The sequence below is a fragment of the Rhinolophus hipposideros genome (assembly GCF_964194185.1).
Source record: "Rhinolophus hipposideros genome assembly, chromosome: 10".
Classification (NCBI taxonomy): domain Eukaryota; kingdom Metazoa; phylum Chordata; class Mammalia; order Chiroptera; family Rhinolophidae; genus Rhinolophus; species Rhinolophus hipposideros.
The window spans coordinates 76,208,284-76,226,541 of NC_138056.1; the positions used below are offsets into that span (position 1 = coordinate 76,208,284).

Here is an 18,258-nt window from a genome sequence, read left to right on the forward strand (position 1 = left end):
ATATCACTAACTAGAATTCAGTTACATATAGAGATTTTTCTACCTCGATGTAATTTTTACATACAATGAAATGAATAAATTATGAGTATGTTTGCTGGGTTTTGATAAGTGTGTGTATCTATGTAACCCAAGCTTCTATAAGACATAGAAGATTACCATGAGCTCAGCAAGTTCCCTCATGCCCCTTCAGTTACTCCTTGACTTTACCCTTTCAGAGGCCACCACTGTTTGTGTGAGCATTTTTGATATATAACCTATAAAGGATTTTGGATGCATTTTAGTCACGTGTTGAATTCAATTCCTGAAGGACAATAGAGAAGGAACAATAGGAAAAACAATTTAAGATTTTCTCTTCCTAAGATCTGCAACCTCAAACTCTTTATCATCTTAATAAATGGCTGAATTCTTAATTGTTATCTGTCTTCATCTCATATCAGCCTATTGATAACTCATTAGCTCTACTATATCTCATCACCCATCATGCTACACTTTACCCTGAACCATGCTTAACTTTCTCTTACTCCTGATTGCGGGTGTGTGTGTGTGAAATTTGTGAGGCATGCAGCTGTTAACATTCTTTTTTTTCTGGTCTGGATTTCAAAGTTACCAACATGGCATATTTTTAATGTTTTTCCTCCTTCTATTTCCACAAGCACCCCTGCCACTTTGGAACAGAACTATATAGTTTGTGAACTGCAGCAAAAAATAAGTGTGCTATATTCCTTTTTGAGAAGCCACCTGAAGAAGAAAAGTATTGTATTTTTCTCCAGTTGTAAAGAGGTACTGAATGTTTATTTTTCTTAAGTTATTTGTGTTGGATCATCCCTTTTAGAATATCAAATTTCAGTTAGACAAATAGCCATTTCTTTTCCAGTAAATACAGTGCTAGATGTGGTGAGGGAGCTATAGATAGAGAATCCTGTGTCTTTGTTTTAAAGGAGCCTGTGGATAAAACTATAAGCTCCATAAGGGAAAAAACTTTTTACTTCAATATTGTTAGCACCTAGCGCAATACTTGCTAGAACTTAATAGCCCTAAAATACTAGTAGAATGAACAATGGAATGACTAGACTAACCAGCGGTCTTCATAATCTGGCACTCACTTACCCTTCATGAATACTGAAGTGCATATGCCATTTATTTTCATGCCCCCTTATCTTTGGTCATGCTGGTCTTTGGAATGCCTTACCTGCATCCCTTCACCCCAATTTTGTGTAAATATTTACTGTCCTTTAAGACTAAATTCAGTTGTTAATGCCTGCAAGACCTTTTTGGTCACTCCCAATTCCCTTGTTACAATCAACTCCCTCCCCTATCCTTCAGTAATGTTTATATCTTTATTTAGTTAATAAACATTTCGTCAACACTATCCTTGTGCTATGAATAAGGGATTCAGTGATATATAAGAGAAGGGACCATGATTGATTTTTGCCACCTTTTCACATTCCCTGATGACATAGTTGTTGGCATATAGTAGGTTGATCCTAGATTTATAACTTTTGGACTAGCTTAATGTGATAAATATGAGGGTGAGTTTCCCTCCAGCTTATGGGGAAGGTAAATAGCGGTCTGTTTATTGTTGGGGGAAAGTACAGAACCCTCCTGTCCTTCTACAGGTAAAGAATGACTTCAGATTTTTATTTTAGGACCTATTTTAGATTTTTAGAACTTTCCATCTCCTAAAGAAGGGCTGTTTTTGGTATCTGTATACAAGGAAATCAGTTTAAGAGTTTATGTTGAAAGTTTCCACTCCATAATGCTTTCCCGCTTGTCACAGTGGACAGTGTCCTTGCTTGTGTCTACAACTGGCTCTTCTACTTCTGCTCCACATCTTGTCCGCCCTCCTGCCAAGGCCTTTGTTACTGCAAATATCCTCTCTCCTGTGTTTTCTTGTCTCCCTGTCATTCTTGAATATTGCCCATATTAAGAATAAAAAGCAAATCTCATGTTCCTTTACAGTTACTGCCTCCTTTTTTTCTGCTCTTCTTCACAGCAAACTCTTTTAATGATTTATTTCTATTAGCTGCATCACTGCCTCATCTCCTCTTCTCTCCACTGCCCTCCACCGTATCAGCCCTTATTAAGAGCTACAGCTTGCCAGAGTCAGTGGGCACTCATTAATCCTTATCTTATTTGACCTCTCAGGAGCATATTAATTCAGTTGACCATTCCCTCTTCTTGAAAGACTTCTTTAGACTTCTGTGACTCCACACTCGCTAACATGTTTTTTTTCTTCCTTGCCTTCTGACTGTTGTTTACTTCGCTTGCTGGTTCTCCTTTGCCTGCCCATTACACTTTGGAGTGCCTCAAACCTCTGCACTCTGCCCTTTTTCCATGTATACACTTTCTAGGTAACCTCTTCAGTTCTATAGCTTTAAATGCCATCTATATTCTGGCAGCTGCCAAATCCACATCTCAAGCCCTGACCTCTTTCCTGAGCCCCAGACTTGTGTATCTACTTGATTACCAGGTATTTCCAATTGAGTGTCTAGAGAGCATCTCAAATTTAACATAGGAAAAACAATTCAAGATTTTCTCTTCCGAAGATCTGCACCTTCAAACTCTTCCTTAGCTCAATAAATGGCTGAATTCTTAATTGTTGTCTGTCTTCATCCCATATTCAGCCTATTGATAACTCATTAGCTCTACTGCATCTCACCACCCCTCATGCTACACTTGACTCTGAACCATGCTTAACTTTCTCTTACTCCTGATTGGTCTCTCCATTCCTTTACTTTCTTTCCTGTAGTTATTCTACATTATACTGAGAATGCTCTTTGGAAAGTGGAAACTGGAATATGTCACTGCTTTTCTGCAAACCCTCCAATGACTTTCTATAAATTTAGACTTAAAATTAAATTTGTTACTTAGAACCTGCATGGCTTTATTCTACATACGTCGTTCCCCTTGCCAGTTTGTTTTAAGAGCAGGAATTCAAGGTCAGTCTTGATTCAAGAGATACAGATTGCGGAGAGTTTTCATGGACCCAATTTGTTCTTTCTCAATTTCCATATGTACTTTTCTGAGATTGGTTTGCCTGAAAGTGCACCTGTGGTTGGCTAGTTCTCCTTTCCTATCCCCCCTATTCATGCTAGTCCTTTTATAAACTTAACAAAAGAAAGTCACACATCTGTCTGTCCTTAATTTTATTGGTGCATTGTCTCAGGATTAGAGAACCTTTCTGGCAACAAAATTTGAAAGGAGACTTAATGGAGTTATTAGCTGATAGATTATTTTTTGAATTATTATTTTATAGGGGTTCAAGGAATTAAGATTCCTTCTAGTCCATTTCCTGTATTTTTGTGGAGAAATTTTCTTAATACCTATGTTAGAAAGAGAAAATAGGAATAAAATGATGCTGTGCTCTGCCTCATTATAGCAATCAGTAGTAGCATTTATAAATACGTAAACTAAAGATAAATAAAACTGAAATAATAGTTGTCTCTATTTAGCCCCATATATTAGGGATGTAATAAAATCCATTATTCTATAACTTCCAACATTTTACAATAAAATTATTTTTTATGTCTAACAGTTTTTTTTTTAAATCAAATTCTAGTATTTCTTCTTTTGGTCAGTTTTGTACTAACAACAATTGTAGTAATAGTTCAGTCCGAGAAGAAAATTTTTAATGCTGCGTTATGGCCCAGGAAATTTAAAAATGTTAAAACTCATATACATAATTTTGTTGTAGAAAATCATGAATTTTGATAAAGTAATCAAAAGACTTTCAAGCATAAAACTATGAAGATAAAATTCTGTGGGGTCAGGAAATAAGAGTTCTAAGAGGAAAAGAAATGATATAAAATTTCTCTCTGTTAAAGATGAGTTTCTTCATATGTTGTTTTTAATTTTTTTAAGAAGACAATAGTTTTAGAGCAATTTAGGTTTGCAGCAAAATTGAGGGGCCCTCTCTCACACAGTGCATATTTTGACATTTTTACATTTTAAAAATAATTATTTTATTTTGACATGTTTAAATTATTTGGTGGTGAGTTGCTATTCTAAATAGCAAATTACTCTATTTAGAATTTGTTTGATACATTTATAAGAAGCTTTAAGTATTTATTTTAAAATATCAATATTTATAGTAGACCAGAAATTACATTCTTTGCAGCCAGTTAAATTTGGAAAATGTCGGATTATTAACTTAAAAATACAAAGGGAGCACATTTTTGTTTTCAAAATTCTTTTTGGAAATAATGTGAGCAAAAAATGCTTTAACACCGTACTCTAGACTACATTTTCCTTTCTCTGTCCGATATACCTTTAATTGGTGAAACTTGTGCTCCTTTATATATTTATGCTGTTCATCTTGTAAGCTTACTTTGTTGCTGCTATCCAGAAGTACTAAACTCATCTTTTCTGTTAATGCCTAGGTTCAGTATCTGTACCGAGTGTTCTGTCGGCTACGTCCTGGGATTTCTATCCTTGCCCTGCATGGTCGACAGCAGCAGATGAGAAGAATGGAAGTCTATAATGAATTTGTCCACAAGAGAGCTGCAGTACTCTTTGCTACTGATATTGCAGCCAGGGGGCTGGGTAAGAAAATTTATGAGAAAATATTCTGTGATCATGGGAAATAGAATTTTCTTATAAATGGGTGGATTTTGGGAATTCAATAAGTGGGCCTTCTTTTTTTCTTGTAAGAGAGAAGTAAATTGATAACTGAGATGGTTAACATTAAAGTTACTTCAGTAAAAATTTGTGTAATATTTTCATCTTTTGTGCTCGTTTATATAATAATTACATCACAGAATCCTGAGGAGCCTGTAAAATTAAAGGAGGATTAAAGGTTTAAAGATATTAAATAAAGTCCTGTTTTTTTGAAAATTGGAAACTTGACAAATATTGCAACTTATTTAACAAGAAAAATTGGTGAAGTCTCTTTTCACCAAACATTCTAGTTTTTGTTTTAAAATCTTAGTTAATGTGATTTTAAATTTTCAAAAAGCCACTGTGATAATATGCAACTGGGGGTTGAATGAGGTATGGAAGTAATTATAAGAAAATTAGAGATAAGAATAAATGAGATGAGACTAAATAAGTGGTAATTTGAATTCTTCACTTTATTTTACTATGTTAATTATTATGGCAAATTTTAAACATACATAAAGAGAATAAGTGTAATGTATCCTCATATACTACCCAACTTCAGGAACTATTCTTTTTCATGATTCCCTTTTCCTCCTGTTTCTTTGTCCCTCTGAGAATATTTTAAAGCATATCTAAAGACATCATATCAGTTCATTCTCATGTAACTGGAGGCAGTAGCCAAATATGCATGTTGTTAAAGCTCTCTAGGCTATACTGTTACAGTAGGATTTTTGGTAAAATCAACATTTTTTATTTACATTGTTTTGACTGTGTAATTGTTTGCTGAGGAAGTAGTATACTAAGATTATTTCCTTTCTTATACTGTCTTTTGTGTCTTGCTTTGAATTAATAATTAAAATTTGCTTAGTTTTGTGTTTCCCAGTTTTAATTTTTCTCAGATGTTTCCGCAGTTGTCACATGCCTAGTTGTCTAACAGTTCAAACACCGTATGTTTCTTTTTCTCTTGAGACCTCCTCTTCTGGGAGTCTTCTGTCTCCAGCTCCAGTCTAGACTGGTTGCTCCATAAGCCTGATGCACATTTGTCATCCTGGGACTTCTCTTTCCAGATCTAGCTTTCCTTTCCTTTCCCTTTCGCCCCTTCCTCCCCTTATTTTTCTCCCCTCCCCCCTTTTATATATTTTATTTCATGCATTTAAAAATATTCTGAGAAACGGTTTCTAGGCTTTAGCTAAGGCACAAAAATGTTAAGAACCTCTGTTCTGGTTTATTTAAAAAAATTTATATGAATGCATTTTTGGGTGTTTAAAAGTTTACACAAATGATATACATATTAGTTGATGACTTGCTTTTCATATTGTTGTGTAAAAACCCAGTGTATTTTGAGAGTATATCATATTTTGAATTTACTTATCAATTGCTGCAATAATGGACATTTACATCTCAGTCTTTTTATTCCAAAAGTATGCACTGAGTATTCTGAAGTTCTGTTCTTATGTCCAAGAATTTCTTTGGAACATATCAGTATCTTTTTTAAACTTTATTTGATTCTTAATTTTTTCTCAATTATTTTATTTTTTAATAAATAACACTTGCATATGGGTAAAGATGAATTATGAGACAAAGCAGTCCCTATTCTACCTCTCTTCACTCTCTAGAAGCAGCTACTTAAATCTGCCATTTCTTCTTTTGGTATTTAATTTTATATTTCTAAGTAATAATCTTATACTGCCATTTCTTAATTTATCATGTTTAGTAGTAATTATTCACAGATTTCCTTTTGTTACCTCTCTAACCTGCTACTCCCACTTTTTTTTTTTTAAGTGCTCAGCCCTTTATGGTAGAAAGCGATCTGAAATCCTCATAGCAAAATTCATAAATGACTAAAGGTAGTTCTCGTTGAGAGCAGGATATCTGGGAATGAATGGAAACTTCTGTAGCCAGAAATATATATGGAGTAATTATTGCCAGGAAATTTGGAGAGCAATTTAATTAATTCAGATGGAGATGGGACTAGCAGGAAAAGTAAGTCTTCATTTAAATTTAGAAACCAGTTTTATAGTTCACTAGGAGCCCATGAGAAGTGGTTTTTTAGGTTATTAAATATCAGAGTATTTCATTATTTGTGTGACACAAGCGACTGTTTTGTCTCTCCTGTGTCAGATACGAAATAATCTTCATATTCAAACACTGTCATTAATTTTCATTCACTTTTTCAAAGAAATGTTTATTATTTCTTGGTTCATGCAGTTACTTTTATTTTTAATAGAGTTCACAGAAAATACATACCAGTTTGATGCGACAGAAGGTCCTGGCAAGCACTATTGTAAAATAAAAATAGGGCGGCCGGGCAGATTTTGAAAGTGATTTCTTAATTTGACATTCCTTCTGTGCAGATTTCCCGGCTGTGAATTGGGTTCTTCAGTTTGATTGTCCAGAGGATGGCAACACGTACATTCACAGAGCGGGGAGAACTGCCAGGTAGGTGTGCTGGCCCATTTCTTTGCTTTTGGGGCTTTCTTAACAACAACAACTACTCCCCCCAAAACCTTGCTTCCTGAACTGCAGACAAAGAACGGAGGAATTCAGGTAAGTGGGGTTGGCACTGTGGTGTAGGTTGATAGCAGCTGGTCGGCTTTCGTAAGTCATTATGGCCAACACTTGATGATTACTGCTGAGAAAAATCCACGAAAACCGTATTTTAGTTTTTTTTGTTCTGTCTTCCCTTACTAAACATTTTACCGGAACTGCTCACTAAACATCATCTCACTGAATCCTGATCACCCCTCACTGAAGTATAGGACTTACTTAGTCTCTATTTTCAGATAAGGAAACTGAGCAGTTAAATAATTTGTTCAAAGACCCATCAGAGCCAGGGTTTGAATCTCGGCAGACAACTCTAGTCTAGCTCTGTACTCTTACTTTCTGTGGTCTAGGCTCTAAGAGGCAATCTGGGTTTGAGTCATAGATTTCTCTCTCTTCCTTTATTTTCTAGTTTGGAAATGAGAGGCATTGCTGGAGGCTACTCCCAAATGCTCCCTTTTCTTTGTAAGTCCTCACTAAAAGAGCACCTCCTCCCCCCACCCAATATATGCTAACAAGCTGTGGGGAAACTATCTGGAAAAGAATATAGCAAAGTCCTGATCATTTGGGAGTAAAGGTATCTGAATAATGAAAAGGATACACTGTGTTATTCCTGTTGAGGTTGCAGTGAAGTTGGAACATGTATGCTGCTATTAGAATTCCAAGTGGTTAGCATCTTTCTGGATAGTATTTTGTGATACTTACCAACAGTTTTTAGAGTTCTTCCTTTTGCTTCAGTAATTGTTCCATGTCTAGAAACTGATCTTAAGAAAGTAGATAGAAAAAGTTGTAGGTTAAGAATTGGAAACAGCCTAAATAATAATCACAATAGGGTTACGATTATGATTAGTCACAGATGGACTATTTGGATTTCCATTTTGTTTCATTTTCTCATCAAAACTGGATGGATGTCAAAGTATGGATGTCAAAGAGCCATTGATGCTTAATGATGGAAGAGACATTTAACTGGGCCAACAGTTACTTCAGATTTTTAGGCCACCAACTTTTGTTTAATGATTTCCCAGGGACAGCAAGATCTTTAGACCCAAGATTTACATCCTTATCCAAGCAAAGACTCATCTCCAGTATCTCCAGTAGGTTTGCTCTCCATTTGTCCTTTATCTCATTCAGCAAATGGCCCAAGTGTCCTCTATTCTTTGCTTATCTATGAAGTCCTTTTGATGTTTAGTTCTTTTAAATTTCTGTGTTCACAGTTGTCAGGTGGCTTTAAAGAAAATATTTTTGTTTGTGTTTGGTGAATTTGTTGTTTCAGCTGAAGTGGTTTTTCATGACCTTCTACAGCCTATGAAGTAGAGCTCTTTCTTCCTACTTGTTTTCTAATTTTCACAAAATGTTTGAATGTTTAAACATTTTTCAGTTGATTCACTTTTTCCCCATGGGCCGTTAAACATGGCTAGAATCAAAATGTACTTACTTTAATTAAATGCTTTTCTTTTGATCAGCATGAAGGGAGAGAATAGAATAGTACAATAGTGAAGATAAAACTTTAAAAATAGGATTTATGTACTTGAAGTTTTAAAAGTAAGTCTTCATTGCATTTATATAATTTGAACAGGAGTAGAGTTAGAACTGGGTTCTGTGTATGTCTGTGCATTCAGACAAACTTGCCTATAGAATGGTAACATTTTGATTTTTAATGGGATCTAAGTAAATGAGACCTACCGTAGGTAGAATAGCAGCCTTGTTTTCCATTTTATGAGAAGGTGCATGGTACATTGGTGGGCTTTGATGTGTTTTATACACGTTCAGATTACCTTTTGTATATGAGATATTCAGTCGTTTTTAATAGTGTTTGCTGGAATGACTGTACGTTGTTTAATTCTCCTCAGTAAATGTGTAGTACATGTGAATTTGTACATGTACCCATGCACGCATTTCCATTTTGTGGTCCTATAAGGCCTCTAGGCAGATCGCGGTGGATCTGGTCTCTCACTAGCATATTGGACCAGGGGCATACAGGCTTTTAGTTGTGCCATTGGTGTTGACATGCATAGGGCAAACTGATTTCTTTATAGAATACATTTAGCAGTATTTAAAACTTATTCCTGTGTGAAGATTATTGGACATCTCAGTGCTTCAGGAAAAAGTTCATGAAGGGGAAATATTTCAGGGTTCTTGGTTTCTGGAGAAGTTGTTAAAATGTTATGTGGTTGAACATGCCATGGTGCACATGAAATTGGTCTTAAGGACTGTGGAGATGAGGGCACGTAGAACCACGTCATGATCGTTTTAAGAGAGAAAATACTCATTTGAAAAACTATTGTAATGCAGTTTCTAATGTGGTCATTAATTTTTAAAGTACAAGCCTGTTTGACCCTTCATAACCAATTAAAAACACTTTGAATTGACTATTTTAGATGTGTAGTCTATGGAAAGTTTTAGGATGTGTAATGCTTGTTTTTTTCTTGAATAGTTTCATAAAAAATGACTAAATTGCAGTTTAAAAGTTGCCATTAATGGGTTTAGAGATAGAGTTTCGTGGGCTATGAGCCTGGAAATCGAATTGAATAAAGGCTAAATTAAAATTTGAAACTAATTAAAATCCTTTGCATATGCTGTGATCAAAGCCAGATTGCCACATAGTGTTTGCTTTGGGAATTGAACTATATGAATACACAGAAATGAATTCAGTGCTTTGTGGCAAAATAGCTGAGGTTTGGGGAATCTGGTTTTTTGTTTGTTTTCTTTTCTGTCTTTCAGCTAAGTGAAAATAAGGGGAGATTTGGGTACTTATTTCCTTGAAGTACTTATTCTATTTTAATTTATTCATCTGTCTAAAATTCTTTTGATCTTTAGCAACTGAGAAAAATTTCCATTTTCCTTAATCATCCTCACCTTTTCTAACAGAATGATCTCTTCTAGAGACAAATGAGGTAAGGGATCCAAACCTAGTTATAAAGCTATGTCCTGTGATAATTCTCCCACTTAAAAGTGATCGTCTTTAGGGCTTGCAGTTTTTGGTTCTCACAAAATCAAGCTCTTTCACTTATAAAAATGCCCACTTGAAAATAAAGATTTGGGAATGGAAAAGAGGTGTACATCAGATATTCCTAATTTTTTAAATGCTTTTATTTGGGGCATGGGGGTCTGTGGGTAGAAGAAGGTGTGACTTTATATAATTGGGAGTTGATATATAAAAGATGGGAGTATCTGTGTGTATAAAATATAACTTGTCTGTCTTCCAGAGTAGTGGTAAAATTTAGCAATATTCCAGTTTAGGCTTACTTACCGGGCTGTATTTTGTGGATTTCAGATTTTGTTTGGGAGTGATTGAGGTAGCAAAATGTAATTCCACTAGGGGACAGCAGAGGACAGTTCTTTGCTTGCATGCTCACTGGCAGCAGTTTAGATACAGCAGCAAATAGGAAGATGGAAAGTAGTTGAAATTTCTAATGTGATAACTTGTGAAGAGTTCGCGGTTGGTTTGTGGAAAATACCGGTACTTTATGGAATAAGTAATGAAGATACATTTTAAAATGTCGTTAATTGGTTTGTAAATTGAAATAATAAAAGTGAAAAGACAGTTTCCATGAGCACTGATTTACTGAAACTTATGATGTGTATCTTAGGTTTAACATAGGAACAATTTTTGCTAGTGAAAATTCTTACTTTTTTTCATTCCTTTAGCTTAGATTTACGGAGATTCTATCTTTGGTCCACTCTTGTATAGAGGCTGCTGTTTCCTCACATGGCCTTCTGCCTTTGTGTGTTGGTCTCTAGAATTTAAAGCTTTAAAAAAAGGGCAAAATCTATCCTTTATTTTGCATCTAGAAGCATTGAGGAGCAGAGGTAGAGTATGACCAGTCTAGCTATCGAGTTAGGTGGGCAAGGGGGGTGATATTACTTAGGAGTATCTTATTTCCCAAGCACTCTCCTGTGCTCTCCTGCTGTCTTTTCTCACCATAACAGGCAGAGTGATCATTTTAAAACACAAGTCAGATCATGTCACTCCTTTGATGGCTTCCCATTTCACTCAGAGTAAAAGCCAATGATTCACTGGACTGATAGTATTCAACCCTCCTCCAACCCTATTTCCTGTTATTCTCCACTTGTTTCCTATGCTCCATACTGGTCATGCTGTTTCTCCTCCATGCCAGGCATGTTTTTGTCTCAGGGCCCTTATATTTTCTTTCTTCTGGAGTGCTTTTGCCTTAAGTATCCACATGACTGTCTTACCCTGCTCCAACCACTCCTCTTTACCTTGCTCTTATTTTCTTTTTTCCATAGCACTTAACACCTTTTAATATACTAGAGCATTTACTTATTATATTTATTATTTGTTTGTCTTTGTCAATGTAAGCTTCATAAGGCAAGGGAGTTTATCTACTTAATTGCTGTACCCTGAGGCTTAGAACAGAGCCTGGCACCGAATAGACACTTGAGATAACACAATTAGTTTCTCAAATCAGACTCATGAATTAGAGATGTTACCTAATATACTGATTAGCTATTTCAGTGTAACAAATTACCCCAAACTTAAGTCAAGAACTATATATTATCTCACAGTTTCTGTGGGTCAGGAATCCAGGTGTGGCTCATCTGGGTCTTCTGGCTATTGGCTAATCACGTGTTCTTAATCTGTTAAAACTTAGTTTAATCTTTGTATGTGTGTGCTGCAGTCAAGGTGCCGTACAGCACTTTAAGTTTCAACGGGGGTTGGGAGATTGGGGCCTGGGGTGAGGTGAGGGGTTGATCCTTTTCCAAGCTCACTCATGTGCTTGTTGCCAGAATTAATTTCCTCACCGGCTCTTGGTCAGATGTGCCTCTCAGTTCCTTTGTACATGGTCATCCTCTTCATAGGGCTTCTGATAACATGGCAGCTGGCCTCATCAGAAAAAACTAATGAGAGGGGCAGGGGGAGAGAAGGGAGAGTAAGATCGAAGCCACAATGTCTTTTATGACCTAGACTGGGAAGTCACTGCAAATCAGCACAATTCACTGTATGTATAGAGGACTGCAAGGCTGTGAATACCAGGAGGGATGGATTATTGAGAGCCATTTTAGAAGATGCCTGCCACACTTAATATCAAACTTCAGTAATATCAAGGAGAAAGGTAATCGCGAGGTATACGAGGTGTGACAATTAAGTTTGTGAACTCATCCTAGAAAAAGTGCTACATACCTCATTGCTGGTCACCTTCTAAGTCCTCCCCTTGGGAAGCTATGCACTGATGCCAGCGCTTAGTCTACCCTTCAAAGCAATTTTGGAACTTTCTGGAATGGCCATCAGAGCTGTCGTCACATTACCCTTGATGTCCTGAATGTCATCAAAATGTCTTCCTTTCAATATTTTCTTTATCTTCAGGTAAAGAAAGAAGTCATTGGGGGCCAGATCAGGTGCGTAGGGAGGGTGATCCAATAATTTGTTTACTGGCTAAAAACTCCCTCACAGACAGTGCCGTGTGAGCTGGTGTATTATGATGCAAGAGCCATGAATTGTTGGTGAAAAGTTCAGGTTCTTTTCATCTAACTTTTTCTCGCAGTCTTTTCAGTACTTCCAAATAGTAAACTTGGTGTTTGTCCAGTTGGTACAAATTCATAATGAATAATCCCTCTGATATAAAAAAGAAGGTTAGCAACATTGTTCCCATAAATTCGCAAACTTAATTGTCTGACATCGAATGTGAGGAAGGAAGAGGCATGGGACTTTCAGTACGGCCTCACAGGTCCATTCTTGTACAGCAGGATGTGTTCTGACCTCAGCCTCTAAGCGATATGTGTGGCTTACCACTATACGAAGGGGCCGTTGGTATACTCAGTTACAAGGTTGACTGCAGAGACCTACCCCTTGAATCCATAGACTGTAAACAACCTGCTCTATCCTATTAATAGCATCTCACAGATGAAGACTCCCATGCTAGCAAATTTACCATGTTTGTTCCCCAGGAGGCCTGTCAGCCTGTCACTAGTGTATGTTTACGAGGAGATTTGACTGTATGGCTTTTAAAACATTTTTTAAGCCTGGGAGATTTCTTCCTTCTCCTGCATTCACACAGGGAATGACTAGACAGTAGCTTAGCCATTTCCTAACACTGAATAAAAGTCTCAGTGAATAAATGAATGAACTCATTTAGTTTTTATAATAGCCTATGGAAAGAGGTCTTCTTTGGGAAATCTTTTTCAGAGATTGCGAGGTAAAATGTGTCCAAGCTCATTTAGGAAGTACCAGGGTTGGGATTTATACTTGGGTCTTAGACTATGCAACTCATATTCTTGCCAGTGTGTCCCAAATAGCTGTTTTTATTTAATGAAGTTTAGTAGCTGCTCCCGCCGTGCAGGGCTTATAGAATACAAGAAAGCCAGGTACTTGGAGCAAGAAGGTAATTAACTTTAGTTTGCTGCCGTTTGTGGTCATGCACTAAAATATATTATTTTTCCCTTCTCTATTTGGACTATGAGGGACACATACCCAACAGTTGATCAAACACTATCCTTAAAAATCATAGTTAGGTTTGTGTTTGGCTCTGTCATCTGATGGCTGTGGACTCTTAGATCAGTTCTTAATCCCTTAAGCCTCAGTTTCTTCTGTAAAATGCGGTTAATCATTGCTAACTCAGTTTCCTGAAAGTATAATTTTAGGTGGTATCAATACTGCTTTTATATGGATTTTCTTTTTGTTCTAAATCTATCAAAACATCGTCTCTTTAAAATAATTTTGGGGGACAGTTGATAGAGGTTAATGATTTCTACCCTTGCCCTGTGAACTCATAAATCCTTATTCTTAATTAGTTTGCTGGAAGCTTTCCATGCAGTGCATGTTAGTTGGCTTGGTTTCTTTCTGGTTACTTTGTGGTGAACTTCATTTGTCAAACTGTTGAGCCTATTGTGGTGTTCTTGTTCGTGTTTCCAAGATTTTAGATTGCAGATGATTTTATTTTTCCCAGAGTATTTCCCCATCTTTTTCTTTTTTAAATCTAGTGTAGAGAGTTTAGATACTCTGAGTCAGAGATACCCTTTCTCCTGCACTAAGCTTTCCTTTGTACCACGTTGTGCAGGAGGAGCAGAACAGCTGGACTCTGATTCCTATAGCTGGCTGTCTGCATCTGTGTGGCCAACTGCACTGTTCTCCCACGGTGGCAGGAATGGGACTGGCTGCCACAGGTGAGGCTGAGGCATAGGGAGAACAGGAGTAGCTATAGGGACGGAAAGAGAGAGGGCTGTGGAATAACAGCGTGTGACCAGCAGTTGTCTTCATTTCTCTACCTTTGATCATGTTTATATTGTGAACAATGATTAGTATAGGTCACAGGTGTAGAATTTTAGGTCCTGAAGGGATCTAGATCATTTCATTCAAATTGTATAACTTATAAATATAAAATTGTGATATATAATGATAAAGTGACTCATTATTTAAAATTATCAAGCTAATGAATAGTACAACTGGTACTTGAAATAAGTTCTTTTGACTCCAAATTCAGTGTTTTATCTACTATGCAATTTCCAGTGGTTTGTTTCCATTTGTTCACTCTCCAGATATTTGGTTACCAGCTTTTAGGTATAAATAATGTATATGTTCGATACGAAAGATGCATTCATACATGTCCTGAAAGGTAATGGTCAAGGTAAAGAAATATCTACCAATACACTAATATTGGTAGTACTGGGGTGTGTATTAACGAAGTAAGGATGATATAAAACATGTAGATTTTTTTTAAAGCATATAAAGTTTTTTACTTGTTTTTGTTAAGTAACTTGTGTTTCATTATAAAAGTAGTTTATAATGAACTACTCATTCACTATACTAATTCTAGACAATGGCAAAACAATGAAATGCCCAAATACCATCACCTAAAATTTTTTTCATGTATGTCTGTGTATGTAAAAAAAAGTACAAAAATGGAATTATTCTAAATATTTTTTTTTTTTTATGACCTGATTTGTAACCTGGATAACCAGGCTGGGAGACCTGAGGGTGGCTTGACAATTGTGAACAGTACCAGATCATGCTACAGTAATAGAGTATGAATGAGCAAAGTTTAAGGGATGCTAAAAGACTCAACTAGAACTGGAGTTGTGCTGGGGAATCTGAATTGGAGTAGTTGAAGATTAATAGTTCTTGGGTAGAAGACACACTATTGGCAGAACGGCAAGGCTTTTTTTCCCTTCCTTTGGCCATAGTTTGTTTTTAGGTAATTTCAGTGGAATAATTACCACTGGGAACCAAAAGCCAAAGGTCTAGATCTCTTATTTTAGCTAGAAATACTAGTGACCTCTAGGATGTAGAGGTAAGTTTCCTGATAGCAGACAATTGTAATCCATTGAGGTCACTTCTTTCTGAAGGGAATCCTGAAATAGTTGAAGGAAGCAATGAATTGAAAGTTAAAAGTCTGATATGTAGTGGTCAGTATCCCTTCACACCCAACTCCTTGGTCTTTCAGGAACGTTCTTTTATTTTTTTAAAAGATTTTTATTAAAATATAGCTAACATACAATATTATATTGGTTTTAGGTATACACCATAGTTATTTATCATTTATAAACCTAAAGAAGTGATCACCATGATAAGTCCAGCAACCATCTGACATTGTACTATGCTGTCACAATATTATTGACTATATTCCCCATGCTGTACATTACATCCCCATAACTTATATGTTTTATACCTAGAAACTTGAACCTCTTTTTTTCCCCCATCTTTTAAAATTTTTTTTCAGTTACAGTTCACATTCAATATTTTATATTGCTTTCAGGTGTATAGTATAGTGATTAGATATTTATATAATTTATGAAGTGATCCCCCTGACTAATCCAGTACTCACCTGGCATTATATGTAGTTATTACCATATTACCTATGCTTTACATTCTCATGACTCACATACTAATTTGTACTTCTTAATCCCTTCACCTTTTTCATGCCACCCCCTAACGCCCTCCCATCTGGCAACCATCAACTTGTTCCCTGCATCCATGAGTCTGTTTCTGTTTTTTTTCGTTTACTTTGTTCTTTAGATTCCACATGTAAGTGAGATTATATGGTATTTGTCTTTCTCTGACTTACTTCACTTAGCGTAATACCTTCCAGGTCCACCCATTGGGTGGTGCAAATGGTAAGATTTCATTCTTTTTTATGGCAGAGTAATATTCTATTGCATATATGTACCACATCACATTTTTTTTTTTTAACTTTTATTTATTTTAGTATGTCTTTCCAGGACCCATCAGCTCCAAGTCAAGTGGTTGTTTCAATCTAGTTGTGGAGGTCGCAGATTACAGTGGCCCATGTGGGGATCAAACCTGCAACTTTGTTGTTAAGAGCACCGTGTTCTAACCAACTGAGTTAACTGGCTGTCCCCCCACATCACATTTTCATCCAGTCGTCTATTGATGGGCACTTAGGTTGTTTCCATATCTTGGCTGTGGTAAATAACGCTGCAGTGAACATAGGGGTGCATATATCTTTTTGAATTACTCTTGGATTTCATCAGATAAATACCTAGAAGTGGAATTGCTGGGTCATAAGGTAATTCTATTTTTAATTTTTTCGAGGAACCTTTATACTGTTTTCCATAGTGGCTACATCAATTTGCAACACCACTGACAGTGTATGAGGGTTCCCTTTTCTTCACATCCTCGCCAACACTTTTTTGTTGATTTACTGATGATGGCCATTCTGACAGGTGTGAGGTGCTGTCTCGTTGTGATTTTCATTTGCATTTGTTTGCAAATGATTCGTGCTATTGAGCATCTTTTCATATGTCTATTGGCCATGTGTATGTCCTCTTCGGAGAAATGTCTATTCATGTCCTCTGCCCATTTTTCAATTGGATTGTTAGTTTTTTAGGTGTTGAGTTTTGTGAGTTCTTTATAAATTTTGGATATTAACTGCTTATTAGATATATCATTGGCAAATACCTTCTCCCATTCAGTAAGTTGTCTTTCTGTTTTGTCGATGGATTCCTTTGCTGTGCAAAACCTTTTTAGTTTGATGTAATCCCATTTGTTTCTTTTTTCTTTTGCCTGAGGCAACATATCAGAAAAAATATTACTAAAAGCAACGTCAGAGAGTTGTTGCCTATGTTTTCTTGTAGGAGTTTCATGGTTTTGGACCTTACATTTAAGTCCTTAATCTCTTTTGAGTTTATTTGTGTAAATGGTGTAAGAAGGTGGTCCAGTTTCATTTTTTTTTTTTTGCATGTATCTGTCCAGTTTTCCCAATACCTTTTATTGAATAGACTGTCTTTATCCCATTCTATATTTTTGTCTCCTTTGTCATAGATTAATTGACCATTTGGCGTGGGTTTATTTTTGGGCTCTCTGTTTTGTTCCATTGATCTGTGTATCTGTTTTTATGCCAGTACCTCCAACTTTGTTTTTCTTTCTTTGTGGGTATTCAGGGTTTTTTATGGTGCCATATAAATTTTAGGACTGTTTGTTCTAGTTTTGTGAAAAATGTGATTGGTATTTTGATAGAGATTGTGTTGAATCTGTACATTGCTTTGTGTAGCATTTTAGCTATATTAATTCTTCCTATCCATGAGCATGGTATATGCTTTCATTTATTTGTATCTTCTTCAATTTCTTTCTTCAGTGACTTATAATTTTCTAAATACACGTCTTGTACCTCTAGTTAAATTTACTCCTATGTATTTTATTTTTTTTGATGCAATTGGAAATGGGATTGTCTTCTTAATTTCTGTTTCTGATAGTTATTGGTATATAGAAATGCAACTGATTTCTGAATATTAATTTTGTATCCTCTTTACTGAATTCATTTATCAGTTCTAATAGTTTTTGGGTGGAATCTTTGGGGTTCTCTGTATACAGTATCATGTCCTCTACAAATAATGATACTTTTTATTTCCAATTTGAATGCCTTTTCTTTCTTTCTTTTGTTTCCTTTTGTCTGAGCTGTGACTAGGACTTCCAATAATGTGTTGAATAAAAGCAGTGAAAGTGGACATCCTAGTCTTGTTCCTGATCTTAAGAAAAATACTTTTAGGGCAGGCCTGGTGGCTCAGGCTGTTGGAACTCCGTGCTCCTAACACGGAGGCTGCCGGTTCATTTCCCACATGGGCCAGTGGGCTCTCAACCACAGGTTGCTGGTTCAACTCCTCAACTCTCTCAAGGGATGGTGGGCTCTGCCCCCTGCAACTAAGATT

General features: G+C 36.2%; 1 protein-coding gene across 2 annotated transcripts in view; it reads left to right on the forward strand.

Moving 5' to 3' along the window:
- Positions 1-18,258, forward strand: part of DDX10 (DEAD-box helicase 10) — a 276,044-nt gene that overhangs the window by 33,795 nt on the left and 223,991 nt on the right. For both annotated transcript variants that reach the window (XM_081063872.1, XM_081063873.1), the window contains exons 7-9: positions 654-780; positions 4,380-4,542; positions 6,951-7,035. In XM_081063872.1, coding sequence (XP_080919998.1) covers positions 654-780; positions 4,380-4,542; positions 6,951-7,035 — 375 coding nt within the window. The remainder of the gene's footprint in view (positions 1-653; positions 781-4,379; positions 4,543-6,950; positions 7,036-18,258) is intronic.